The sequence below is a fragment of the Aristolochia californica genome, unplaced genomic scaffold, assembly GCF_029961685.1.
Source record: "Aristolochia californica isolate CCGP_79_NKW_82.1479 unplaced genomic scaffold, dmAriCali1.0.hap1 SCAF_9, whole genome shotgun sequence".
In the NCBI taxonomy this organism is placed as follows: domain Eukaryota; kingdom Viridiplantae; phylum Streptophyta; class Magnoliopsida; order Piperales; family Aristolochiaceae; genus Aristolochia; species Aristolochia californica.
In genome coordinates this window covers 5,605,846-5,620,819 of record NW_027182290.1, presented here as the reverse complement: position 1 = coordinate 5,620,819, position 14,974 = coordinate 5,605,846, and the positions used below count along the sequence as shown (strand labels likewise).

At 34.7% G+C, this 14,974-nt stretch overlaps 1 protein-coding gene across 5 annotated transcripts in view; it reads right to left on the bottom strand.

The window, feature by feature from the left end:
• Window positions 1–6,924, bottom strand: part of LOC137940935 (histone-lysine N-methyltransferase ASHR1) — a 57,195-nt gene extending 50,271 nt beyond the window's left edge. For all 5 annotated transcript variants that reach the window (XR_011110338.1, XM_068786051.1, XM_068786052.1 and 2 more), the window contains exons 1-3: window positions 6,756–6,924; window positions 5,886–6,023; window positions 5,300–5,442 (exon numbers count right to left, since the gene is read on the bottom strand). Coding sequence is in view for 4 of the 5 variants with exons in the window: in XM_068786051.1 (XP_068642152.1) it covers window positions 5,300–5,442; window positions 5,886–5,988 (246 nt within the window). In the remaining variant the exon portion in view is untranslated. The remainder of the gene's footprint in view (window positions 1–5,299; window positions 5,443–5,885; window positions 6,024–6,755) is intronic.
• Window positions 6,925–14,974: the final 8,050 nt, after the last annotated feature.

The window sequence follows — 14,974 nt, the reverse complement described above, 5'->3', positions numbered from 1 at the left end:
AGAACCAATAACATGAACATAACAAACTGACCCAAACACACATGGGCAAAGAGGAAATAACTCACAATCAGACATGAGAACACATAAAGGTATTTGTCCACTAAGTATAGAGGATGGCATCCTATTAATGAATAAACATGTTATGAGAACAGCATACGCCAATGGTGTTTTGGAAGTTTCATTTGAAAAACCATTGCCTAAGCAACATCAAGTATGTGAAGGTTCTTTCTTTCGGTTAGACCATTTTGCTGGGGAGAGTACACACATGAAGATTGGTGAAGAATACCATTTTCAGTGGAAAAATAACTAAACTAAGTGTTGATGTACTCAAGTCCAATGTTAGTACTCAAAACACAAAGTGAAGCACCAAATTGAGTTTTATTTCATAAGAAAATTGCAGAAATACATGAAAAACTTCATATTTCTCCCGAAAGAGATGCACTCAAGTGGTTCTACTATAATCATCAATAAAGGAAACAAAAATACTGAAAACTAAGAGACTTGGAATGTGAACAATCTCAAATACACTATGGCTACGCTATGGACAAGAAGGAACAGATGATTAATGTTGCTTCTCGATCCCATTGAAAAGATAAAGTGGAAACAAATTCTAGAAATCACTAATGAAGCTTCTCTTGAGATGGATGTCCAAGTCTCAAGTGCCAATGGAAGAGGGATTCCGCAGCCTGAAGTGCTAATGATGTTTGATTAGTTGGGCCTTCCAAGTAGTAGAGGCTTCCACTCTTATGCCTTAAACTAAACTAATTGTCCTCCTCCCCTCGAGGTCCTGAAAGACACAATGAGTAGGGAAGAAGGATACTGAATATTGTAAAGCTTTAGTAAGTTGATTCACAGACAACAAGTTGACTAGAAATTTAAAAAAAAAAAAAAAAAACAGAATCTGGAGACAAAGATGAAGTAGCCTTAATTGTCCCAACTTACCAACAAAAGAAAGAGAGTCATCTACTAGTGTAACATTCTTAAAAGGAAATGAACAATTAAGAGGAAAATACACCGGACAAAACTGACATGTGGGTAGAAGCACCAGAATCAATGACCTAGACATACTTGAACTGCCATAGTGATTGTAGCAATGGAAATAGTCTGGTTCAAGGATGGTGAAGAAGCATTAAATTGAGCCATATGCTAAGCCAACTGCTGCAGCTCATCAGGTGCACCAAGAAGAGTTCCAATTGGACTAGTTGGCATGGACTGCCCACCTTCTATAGCACTCGAGTTCGCCCAAGCTGACTTACCAAACTTGTCCCAACACTTATTTGAATAATCCTTGGTACTCCCACAATGAGCACACCTCTTATCAATGTTATTTTCTCCATGATGTCGACCACAACCAAAATTATTTCTACCTCGACCATGTTCACCTTTGATCTCTAAGAGCTATTGTGATGGCTGGATAATAAGTGCAGTAGCCTCTATATCATTATTCTCCTCTTTTTAGAGCAAACGACTGAGCACAAAGCTGATATACTCTAGATAGGTTGCTCTCTTGAGCGTATAGTGACTCGAGAACAGTCCAAATTTGCTTGGAAGTCTCCCAATTCACGACTTATTTTTTGAAACTTATTTCCATATTATTCAGTAGTCAGGTCATAACTTAACTATCCTCAGCTTCCCAATCGTCTATAAGTGGCTGGGGAGGATCTTCATGCAAATATTTTTTTTTCTTCTTGGTCTTTATGCAGATTTTGACAGATCTTGCCCAACTCAAGTAATTAGAACTACTCAACCTTTCAATAATAATAGCAATTGCATCCTTCCCTTCTGAATGCACACCACTTGTTGAAGATAACTTCCCCCAAATCAGACATAGTTACTTGTTAAAATTATTCAAACAATCTAAAAAATTGCTATTTAGCAACACTGAATCCACTGGAATCACACAAGCATATCAAATTCCCTACGCAGATGATGTGCAACACACACAGGACTAATAAATTTAGGGCTTCAACTCATCAACACCAGCACAAGGCACAATATCTATTGTAATTGCCTGGAATCCCCTTCAATCACACAATTTCATGCAAAACAAACGTTGATGCAGTTCCAGGTACTGGTCTAGAACTCTGCGCAAGCACAAAGATAGGAAAGCGGCTATAGATAACCCTCAAGGGGCACAAAACATATAGATAATTACTCAATCGACAGCACAAGCCATCAAGCCTAGGGTTATGGCACAGATAAAGAGAAAAAATTGAACTTTTACATTCAATCAGCAGTAACTTGATAAAAGTTTTCTTCCCACACAATTTATAGATTTGAAAAGAAGAAGATCTTTGCTAGAAAGCCCAGAGCAATAAGCTCGATTGCTTTGATACCATGTAAAAAGATGTAAAATAAGAGAAGAAAGAAGAGAGAAGAAGAAAAAAGAGTTAGATGAGAGAACTTAGTGTTAGGAATTAGACGTCCTAATTCCAAACAAACGAGAGTAATAATAATAAACGCGAAAGAAAGAAAAAGTAAATATGAGAACAAAGACAACAAGTTTTATACAGGTTCGTCTCAAGGTGAGACTACGTCCTATCTTCTGCAGCTGCAGTAATCCACTATAAAGATGAAATAGTTTATAAGAGAAATCGCACACATTTACAGGTGTTTTTCTCTAACCTCTCTTGGGCCATAACAGATGATGCTCCTCGGATAATTAAAACCCTAATAGTGGGGCCCCAAATATAAAGAAGAAACTAGGGCAACAGCGATACAAGAGTAAAATTCCCAAACTGCCCTTAATGAAACAGCAGTTAATATATCGTGGATCGGGAGGGGGCTCCGCCCCCCTTCCAACCCCCACGATAACCTTACCGCGAAGGTCGATCCGCATACCGACTCAGCGTAGGGCGTTGATTAGGCTCCACAACTTACCACTTAAGAGTGCTTTGGATAGCACTCAATTAGGAATTTTGCACATCCCCTTCTTCCTTTTGTTTCACTTAACATTTTATATAAATACCCCTTAAGCCTCATAATACCATAACTCACTAATCAAACATCCAAATAACATATGATCTGAACTATAGACTTCTAATACTTATCCAATCTAGCTAACACTCCTAGAGATTTATATAGAGTATGCAAAATGACTAAAATACCCCTCCATTTACAACTTCAACAAATTTCAATAAGGGTAGCATGATTTACTGTTGATGACGAGAAGGAATAAGAAATTATGATGAAAATCAAGAAGAAGAAGCCAAAATAGTTGATGCTTGAGATTATGGCCCAAGTTTGATGAATAGAAAGGTCTTTTACACTTCTAACAAGAAGAAAATTGGTTGAGGCATAACATCTTATGACAAAAGCAATTATTAATCCAGGTAGTTGTAAGAATGTAATCTCACAAGAACATATTCGATAACAAAAGAGTGATTTCGGTGGCTACTCAAAGAAATAGCAAATAGAGAAAAAATAAAGGATAATTTTATCCAAGAAAAACCAAAAACAAGAACATATTCGATAACAAAAGAGTGATTTCAGTGTTACATATGAAAGTCTTTATAGGCATACAAATCAACAAAATAGAAAGCTCCTATATTGTCCACTTTAAGAAATAGACTCCAAGTATGACTTTTAAATCTAGATCTACTTGGAGTTCTCTGCTCTCTCTGGGCTCTCACTCAGGGAAAATTGGAGCACCATTGCCCAATCGGGAGTTCCATCGAAGCCTCCAAAAATGCAGGAATGGCAACCCCCTGATCCCGGCTACATCAAGATGAATTTCGATGGCAGCTCCCTCGGCAACCCTGGTTTGGCTGGCTATGGTGGGGCCTTCCATGACTCAGTCGGTACCCAGCTCTTGTCCTAGTCCAATCCCAAGGGCATAGCGGACTCCACTACTGCTGAGCTTCAGGCCCTCCGCAGAGGCCTCATCATCTTTCGTGGGCATTTCGCTGGGCTGCTCCACATTGAGGTAGACTCCGCGGTGATCATCTGATGGTTCTCCTCTCCCTCTCCCCCGCCATGGCTTCACTGGGATGTTTACCATTCCATTTTGGACATTCTCCCCTTATTACCTGTATTTGGTCACATGTTCCCCGTTCTACAAATTCTGTTGTAGACGGTTGTGCTAAGTAGGGGGTCTCCCTCCATGCTCCTCTTGTAAGGAGGAGGCCTGCCTAATCTTGTTTTTGTTTCTGTTTTAATGAAATCATCACATTCTCAAAAAAAAAAAAATCTAGATCTACTTACTGGATTAGATATTTAAAAACAAAAACAATTTCTAATCAACAGAGTTGCTAATTTTAAACTTCCCTAGTTTAAAACAAAGACCCACACTTAAAACAGGAAACTACTACTTCAAAGAAGACTTTCTAACTGAAGCTTTTAACCAAAATAGAGTTGCTATTTGGGTGATGCTTCCCATAAAAAAGCAGCAAGTTACTTGCCCATGAAACTTCTAATTTCAGCAAGCTTGAAATAGGAAAACTTGCAACTAAGAGAAACTTTTTTATTAAAGATTTTCTATTCTTGAAACTTGGACCCAAAATAAAAAATTTAGGCTGCTTTCGATTGAATCTCCTTCTGTCTTTTTCTTTCATAAACATAGGAGATTTTGGGGTGATCTCTTGTCCATAGATATTCTTTAGCTAAATCTTTCATATTATAATGTACTGCTTCACTACCAAAAAGCTGACATTATATGGTATAGATCACAGACTCTTGGGAGAACAAAGAAAGACCATTTACGATGGCCATGTTTCCCCCAGCTAAGGTAAAATGAATTTCCACAAGCCAACGTCCTACTATAATGCCTCCAACAGAAAGCATATAATAGCCAGTTGATATTTCAATGCCAAGACCTCTTCCAAAGACATATCGCCAGCTTTCAATCAACAATTTATTCCATCAATACTACTTTGTCCAGTTAAAACATCCGTGACCTTCAAAGATACAACCACAATTTGATGACCTCCATGGAGCTCAGGTTCTTATGTTTCAGGAACTTTAAGGTTAAAAAGGATTTTGAGATAACAACATGTTTATGGAGGCATGCCATATTTGTAAATTTGAAGCCGGAGATGACCATCCATGCATGAAAAGTACTTTGTAGCAAACAGAAGAGAGAAATCAAATGATGTGTTGCAGTATAACAATTTTCCACAACAAAGCATGACAGTCAAATGTACAAAATGATATAAACAACAAAAGCATGGCAGGCTATAACTATACTGTTCGTTTGTAAACCAGGTTAAAACAACTATAATGATAGCCTCGAGCTTAAACTGAATAAGATGATTCAAACAGTCCCCACCAAAACACCATACATGACATCTCCTTAGTTTACCTGGCATGAGATCCCACAGTACCAAACCATCCGGCATGTTGAGCATTTCTTGAGGTTGGTTGATTTAAAACAGCCATCACATCTTAGGCCATCTTGTGGATTGACTACAGCGGCATAGGGTTCTTGACTAATAATGACTTCACCTACAGGGGAAATAGCTTCTTATTACAGAAGAAACTAAATGCAGATTGATTTTTAAAAAAAAAAAAAAAACCTCAAGCACCCAACATGTAGACTAGATATTTGTTGTAAAAAAAGACTAACTACTTACGAATGAAATTCAAAACTCTTGTGGTATGCAAGAGTTCACGGGATTAAGGTCTTTAACAACTGTTTCCAATAATAAACTGAAACCTTTCCTCTAGCCAATCACAAATATTCTTTTGTCAATATGATTCTCCTTTTTTGGTTCAATATGCTGTCAACGAGAGCGATACTTATTTTAATTGGACTGGATTTTTCAGTTTTTTTGGAATAATGGACTGGAAGCATATAATAAGCAAATAAATGTGTAACTTGTTATTTCCACACTCACTGAATGAGTGCAACTTGATAGGAGGAGAAGAGGATGGAAGAGATAATAAACCTGGAGAAAAGTTCCTGGTGGCAATAAAACAACGACCTTTTTCTTCAGTAAATGAAATCTTCAAGCCGCAGCGAGAGAGGATGCCATCTAAATCCGCCATCATATTATACTGCGCCACAAAAGTCTGTTCCCTTTGCGCTGAACCCATCACAATTTTGAGTTAAAAGTAAAAGAAGAGTAAATGAATCAAAATAGAGAACTAGAGGAATATTAGATCAAATTCATTGCGCTTCCTAATATTGATTTAGCTTTTGAAATAGCTGAACGTTTTAGGGCTTATATATATTGAAAAAAGAATGACCAGCCTCCTACTCCTTCGAGATAACGCAAGTGTTATTTCTACTTATCGTCTGAACTTCTAATGGGTCTTTTTTTTTTTTTTTTCTTCTTTGAGAAACAAGCACAAGTTCAGTTTACAACTATCGATTCCCACATGTAGATATTTTTAGGTGATGTACTTCCAATTGAACTATTGTACTCTTTCGCTGGACGTTTCGTTATCGTTTAAATTCAGATTCTCAGAGAATTTATGCCATTTTTGAACGGAATCTATAGGAACCCCAAAGGAACTTACCCTGCAAAACGGATCACTCACACTAAGAACTCAAAAAAAGATGATGCCAGTTCAGGGCCAAGATTCCACTCGAGTCCGCTATATACCCCGTCCAGAGATATGGCTAACGCTAACCCCAAACTCAACAGGTAATGCTCCGCACAAAATGTAAAATCATAAGTAACGACACTGACAAAATTAGTCGATTCCAACAGATCATGGGAATTGAATTCTCAAGCTAATGAATTGTTTCTTATGTCACATGAGCTGCAGCATGAACGAGTTCTTCTTCTGTAATTCCGAGGTTAGTCTATTACCTGCCCGTGGACTCTGACAGTCGGTCTGACTAAATGCTAGAACAAGCTAGAGATTTCTGGCACGAACAAGCAGTCAATTTGAAGTAGCAGTCTATTGCCTTCCCGTGGATTGAGCTCACACTGGTCAATTTCAGGGCGGGTTTATTGAAAACCCAACACATATCCGGCCTGTTCCTCCCACTCCATGCATCTCAATATCTGCTAACCCGCCCACGTTTTATAATGGCCCATATCTTATTCCAGTGTTTTTCAAAAATGCCCTTGTTTGAGTTAACTTATTACAGTTTATTGTTATACGAGTATCAACTGTTTTTTTCTGGAAAACACAAATATAACTTAGACTTTTATGTAATCTTTTTTTCTCAAATACTCTCTTGCAAGTCTATGTGTTTTTTCAATAAAAGTAAGTCCTTTAGATTATAAGAAAGGTGATATAATAATAAGACCCCTTCGGTGAAAAACTCATCCCCACTCCAAACATGCATGGGTTTTCTTCCCTCTCCTTATTAACACATACAAGTTAAGCATAAGGAAATCATTTTGAAAAGAGGAACGGGGAGAGTGACAGGTTAGGTTGCAGGGTTTAGGAGCGTCAATGGGTTAGGCGAAAAATGAGAAGAGAGTGAAAGCAAGGGAAGCAGGGAACCGTTTTGTGCCATTGATGATGATCAAACAACTGGGCAGGGATGAGTAGGAAAAGAAAGGGGAGCGAGGAGCAGGAAGCGAGGAGCGGATAGTGGGAATCGGGTTTCGTTTCTCGTTGTTGATCAAAATCGGACGGTTGAGATAGTCGTTGATCGAATGACATTGATCGGACAATAAACTTGAATTGAAGCTTAGAATTGAATTGAACTTAAATGATTTGATTCAACTTCAACTCATCCTTGGGTGTTAGTGTAGACGAGTTCAAATGCACTGGAAAACAGATTCTAGTTTTAGTGCCCCCAAATGAAAAGTATGATATAAACAAGAGAATGAGTAACCTTTTATAATATACTTAAATAGAACATATACCTAAACAGATAATTGACCAAAATAAATATGGTTACTACACTTATAAGTGATTTAACGTATTGTATTAAAATATATTAATATCCTAATTAATGAAAAACTATATTATATTACTTAATGATTATAGTTTATTATAAATTAAACAAAATAATTACGTGTGATTAGAAAATTTTATTAAAAATTAATAAAAAAGTAAAAAATAACATAAGCGAATATAATAAATAAATAAATTATTTTTTAATAATATAAGATATATTTTAACATCAAAACTCACTATTTTAATACAAGATAAAAAATATATAATAAATAAATAAATATATTAATTTATTAATAACATAATATATATATATTTACGTATTATTAATTAATAATATATTGACACAAAATGTAAAATCAGTGGTTTAATTAATTATAGCAATTGTATAATTAAACCAATTAATGATTAAAATTTATTATAAATTAATATACTAATTACGTGTGACTAGAATAAATTATTTAAAATGAATAAAAAAGTTAAAAATAACATAAGTGAATATAATAAATAAATAAATTATTTTGTAATGACATAAGATATATTTTAACATTAAAACTCACTATTTTAATACAAAATACATAATAAATAAATTAATATATTAATTTATCAATAACATAATATATATTTTTACGTATTATTAATTAATAATATATTAACACAAAATGTAAATCCAGTGGTTTAATTAATTATAGTAATTGGAACATTAAACTAATTAATGATTAATGTTTATTATAAATTAATATACTAATTACGTGTGATTAGAATAAATTTTAAAAAAGTGAAAAAAGTAAAAAATAACAATCGTTGTCGAAGAGTCCTGCCGCGAAAGAGACCTTCGATTTCGAATTTCCCAAGCGGCTCCGAGACCTTTGAAACCACCGTGAAATTCTGTTACGGCGTGAAGATCGACCTCACGGCAACAAATATCGCTCCGCTGCTCTGCACCGGCGAGGTTCCTGTCCCAATCCGTTCTCCGAAGCATCAGACTCGGTAAGAACCCTAAAATCCTATGAAGCGCTGATGTCAATGGATGAATGAAGTTGGGGCGAACGGAGAAAACAAAGAGAGAAAGCAGAGAGCGAAAACGAGAGATGAAAAGAGAAAGCAGAGAGAGCGAAGACGAGAGGAAGAAGATGGAGTGAAAAAAATCGTCGGGAGACGAAGGCCGAGGGAGAGGGAGAGGAGAAGCAACGAGCATCGCACGAGTCAAGTGGATGATTCAGAAAATCGGACTGAATCCAAATTCCCTGAGAATGAAGTGATGTAATTTAACTTTAATATAATTCATTATACACTAATGACGTTATTTAATGAACTAGGTAATGCGAGGGGAATTCATTCCACTTCATTGTGGACTAACCCCCCCTTTAAGATAGTCATTGATTGAAAGGCTAAGGTAGTCGTTGATCATGATCAGACGACTAAGATAGTGTTCCGTATGTTTAGCACCAAATGAATATCTCAGCAAATGGTTTTTCGTATTAGATATGTCGTATATATATATATATATGCTTATCATTTTGTAAGAGCAAATTTACTTTCAAAAAGGCATTATTCATCTTCAAATATCATGTCTGATAGGATATCCTACATAACTAGTGGTTGATACAAATATACTTTTGACTTCCATGAAGTAAATTTTAGCGAAAAACAATGGCCTTTCACCTTGCTTAGTTGCAAAGGGACAACTTTGTTTGTGAGTCTTATCCCTTGGAAATTTCAAGGTTGCTCTCCAGAAGTAGAAATATAGCTATAAAAGAGTTATTTTTTTATGTTTATTGGTGTGCAGTAGAAGACATGATACTTGGTCTCACAAGGCTCGTATGGTGATGTTGAAAACCACCCGAGTACTAGTGGTACCATGTCCATGTTTCATACATGTCAGTCATGATGTAGGACCTAGCAAACATACTCATCCATGCCATCTATGTGTGTGTATACTAGATGAGAGAGAGAGGTGAGTATACTAGATGACAGAGAGGTATGTTGAATGAAAGATTGGTTGATGCTCTAGTTTCACAAGCTCCATCTCCATCTCCATCTCCACCGGTAATAAGCTTACCTCCACATGCACGTGGATATCGTGGACAAGCTCATACACAAATACATAAATTGTAGTTTTTTCTTAATTCATATTAAAACTAAGTTGTATAATTGAAATATTTCTCATTTATAGTGTAATTTCCCATTTTTATTAGTTCTTCAAATTTTAACGTGTATATTTAAAAGTTTACATGTTCATGTAATTTTAACAACTGTATATGTGAATTACATGACCTTGAAATTTCAACATCATCGAAATTACATGTGTAAATTTAACAAGTGTTCTTCACCTACATCTCTGATGGTGAATATGAATCGCAAAACTATTTTATGATTTTTTTTACATTTAATGGGTGTATATCTAATAGGTATATTTAATTTGTGCATATTTAACAGGTTTATATTTAAAAAGTATATTTAATAGGTGTATATGGGGAATCTGAACCACATTACAATTTTCTTTGTAGCCATCTTCTTATAGTGTTTGTATGCATGTCTTTTTCTTGGTTTACCCTCTCACATGGAAAGTATTGAGTTTAAAGGCATTTGCTTTTAATTATATAGAGAGACTGATTATGACACATTTCTTGAAATATATATGAGTTCTATTCATCCTTTTCATGTGATTAGAAGAGACTAACCCCATTGCTAATACTAGAAAATCTACACGCACTGATATTTATCTTAATTTGTAGTTTTACATGAGCTTCATCATTGTTATGTACGTAAGCACAATTACTTACATTATAAGTATAACTAATAACAATTACTTTTTTTGCTTGAATGGTGAATAATACCACAACTCATCTTTGGGTGTTAGTGTAGACGAGTTCAAGTGCACTGGAAAATAAATTCCAGTGTTAGTGCCCCAAAATGAAAAATATGATATAAATAAGAGAATGACTAGTTTTTTATAATATGCTTAAATAGAACATATACCTAAACAAATAATTAACCAAAATAAACATGGTCACTACACTTACAAGTGATTTAATGTGTTGTATTAAAATATATTAATAAACTAATTAATGAAAGACTATATTATTGTATTACTTAATGATTAGAGTTTATTATAAATTAATATAATAATTACGTGTGATTAGAATAAATTTTAAAAAAAGTAAAAAATAACATAAGCGAATATAATAAATAAATAATTTTTTTAATAACATAAGATATATTTTAAAATTATAAACTTCTAATTTAATACAGTAATAAAAAATAAATAAATATTTATTTTTATCAAAAACATAATATATATTTTTAAGTATTGTTAATTAATAATAAAATGCCAAAATATTTAAAACCATTGGTTTAATTAATTATAGCAATGGGATAATTAAACCAAAACGATTTATCAAATGTTTATTTTAATAATATTTTAATTACAACTATTAAATCACTAATTAATATATTAATTAAAAATGAATATATTGAATAAATAATAATAATTATTTTATAAATAAAAAAATAAATATAATGAAGTTATGACGCTAGTTTAATTTTTTCTAACTTAGGAAAAATTAAACCAGGGTCGTTTTCCTCACGGCACTGATAATAGAAGAAGACAACGGCAGACCAGCTGGCAATGGTGACGGAGGCGGCGCTCCGACGGTACGCCAAGAGGGAGAAGAGAGGGACGCCAAGAGGCTCTGCGACGGAGCGGCGGCACGGCTTTGCGACAGAGGCTCGGCCTCCCGTGCTCTGCAATGGCAGCTCTACGATGGAGGCCAAGAGGGAGAAGATAGAGGGAAAAATTCGGGAGAGAAAGACAGAAGGGAGAAAAATTGAGTGGGAGAAGCAGACGAGAGAGGGAGAAGGGAGAAAAAGCCGAGAGGGAGAAGAGAGCGGGAAAAGAAGCTGAGAGGGAGAAAAAAAATTTGGGAGAGGAAGGCCGAGAGAGAGGGAGAACATAGTGAAACGAGGAAAAAAATTCATCAGGGGAGGGAGATGCGTCTTGTGCGATCACTTCATGTGAATGATTTTCAAAATAGATATGAAACACGATTCCCTGATTTTTGCCTGAGAAGATTACCTGGCGTGATTCAAATGAAGGGGTGCTCGTTCACCACTAACGGCCTAATCGAATGAACGAAGTAATGCACATGTAATTCATCTCTACTTCATTTCGGACTAACACCACCACCTCTACACCACCCCCCCACCCCCCCCCAAAGTGAAAACCTTTGGTTTTAAACATAGGTAATTCCTAGTGTTCCATTACTAATCCACATTTTATTTTTTTACGTGTATTCTAAAGTCTTTTGTCATTCAAATGGACAAAAGTTTAAAATTAATATAATTTATATGTATATTATCGAATAATGACCATATTATCAAAGTTAAATATTATATACATAAATATTTTATGATAAAAATTGTTATGTCGTGTTTGTTGTTATTTTATTTTCTAATATAGATGCATACTTTATGAGTTTTTGTTAAATTTTTTTTAATATACTTGCTTCATGACTGTTGTTTACGTGGACTTTGCTAACATGGAGCATGGAAATGTCAGTCTGGCAAATATTTTGTGTTGACCGTAATCTCTACAGTTTCTAAGACCTTTCCAGACATGCAAATGGCTGAAATCCTAGAATTAAAACAATGTTTGGAAAGATCCTTTCACTTCTCAGCCTTTCACTTACATGGCCAAATGATCAATGGTCATGCGAGTGGAAGGAGATGACTGGTTATCAGTGGTTTCAGTTTAATGAAAATGGTTTCAGTAGCATTCAGTGGTAGGTATGACGTTGCACTCAAGTTTTTCAGTCTTTGTGGCAAAGATTTTTTTCTAGTCTTTGTACTTTAGGCTCTGTTTGGAACATAAAAAGTGGAGAAAAAAGAAAAGAAATAAAAGAGAAAGAGAAAAGAAAAGTGGTCTCTTTCCTCTTGTCTGGATACCCATGAAAAATTAGAGAAAAAAATGAAAGAGTGTTAAAAGACACCCACGAGTGTAAGGGTGGCATGACTAGTACATAAGGAGAACTTTCGTTGAGATGACATATAATTGTAATTATGAAAGATGTTGTATGTTCTCTTATGTATTTTTTATTTTGAAGCATGTAGTTCTAAGGACATTTGTAATCATTGTAAACACCTTCACACAACTATAAATACAACCTCAAAGCATTTCTTATTCTTGGCTGAAATTCGTCCATGCACCTCTCTCTTTTTCCCTTCCTGTTCTCCCTTGGTTTCTTCTCTCCTCTCCTCCAAGAGTTAGAGTTCTTCTCTTCTCTCATTCCCTTAAGATCTCTTATGTTTATATGTTGGCCCTAAAAATTAATATGGTATGAGACTGACCAAAGATGTAACATGGAAAAGGAGAAGAAGATGGAGAAAAAAGGGAGGAAGAAGAAGAAGAAGAAGAAGAAGAAGAAGAAGAAGAAGAAGAAAAAGAAAAAAAGAGAAATTTCTCGTTGTTCCTCAAGTCTTCTTTTTGAATTCCTATATTTTATTAGATGTTTCACTCTCTTACCATATGTTTCATATAGAAAATTATATACCATTGGAAATATCTTTCCAACTCAAAAAGAATCGTTAAAATCAGGTTTTTCTACAAAGAGAAATCAACATCTGAAGCAACAAAAGTCAAACGACAGAAAAAGCCTCAACTTTCTAAAAGGCTTGTATGAACATGATTAAGAACTTATATTGAGAATTATATCTTAAAAGAAAGCTACATGAGTCTAATTTCTATCCTAGTAAACCGTTTCTCAATCTGTTATTTCTAGAGAGAGAGATATCCACATCGGAAGGATCAAAGGTTATGTTGGTATCGTGTTGGAAGCAAAAATCCGAATTTAAGCCGAATTTTTTGCTTCACTTTTTGAGTAGCTAATGCTGGTTAAGTTTTCTATTTGTTTTCACTCTATTCAAGAGTTTACCAACTTAATTATCTTTCCTTCATTAATTTTTTTCTTTGACCTCACATTACATTAGTTTCCTTACGAGAAGTTTTTCCCTTTATGAATTTAGTTTCCTTTTTAACAAAGTCTAAAGTAATTATCTTATATGATAAGTCTGTGTTTAGAAAGTTTCCATTATTATGTTTCATCTCAAAACTTTTTATTGGGGTTGTTTTATGTTTCCTTAATCATCATATTCATAGATGAATTATTTTTTTACCTTCCTCTTGAGTAAAACTTGGTCACTTGGTCTAAAAATGCTTCCTTCTTATTTGGAAGTATGAAGAACTGCATTGTGCGCTCCTTCTTTTTGAAGTATGAGAACTGCTATCTTTTATTCACACCTTTAATTCCTCAAAGTACTTTCTTCAATTTTTTTTTGTTAAAATCACTTCAGAGTAATGCTTATAGACCCACTACCTAAAAAGTATAGGAGAGTGACCAACATCTAACTTGAGTTAAGTCTTTTTATTCTTCACTCAAGAAGTGTTTTTTGTTTGAGATACCCTTAGAAAGTGAATAGTCTCTTTGTTGTGCCCTATAATTGGGCTATGTTTTCACCATTGAAATTGAGCGGTGTGTATTTTAGACTATGATCATTTTGACTGGTGTATGAAGTTTTGTCGTACAGTTAGAAGTGATTTTTTTCTGTCACCATTATGTTGTGCAAGTTGGGTCTCTTGGTAAAGAATAAAAAGATCCACATTTTGAGGGGGGAGAAGTAGAAGAAAAAGTACAAGAAAGAAGTAACCAACAATGAAGAATTCTACGTGTTGTGGTAATCAAGCTTTATGTGACTAGAATATCTTAGTAAGGGAGAGACAAGATGGAAAAAAAATGGAGACCACAAGCAAGATGTGAACAAGAAGAAGATGAATCAAAACAAGACAGTAAAAAAAAAATTAAGCCACAAAAAAATAAAATTTCTTTTCATGCGCACAAGTTTATTTACCAAGACTATTTGCAATGTGGAGTTACAAACACCAGTTTGAGGGGGAGTGTTAAAAGACACCCACGTGTGTAGGGGTGACATGGCTGTAAATAAAGAGAACTTTTATGGAGATGACATAGAATTGTAATTATGCAAACTGGTGTATGTTCTCTTATGTCTTTTTTCTTTTGAAGCATATAGCCTTAAGGGCATTGTAATCATTGTAAACACCTTCACATAACTATAAATACAGCCTCAAGGCATGGGTAGAACATTCTAGCCTCTTACT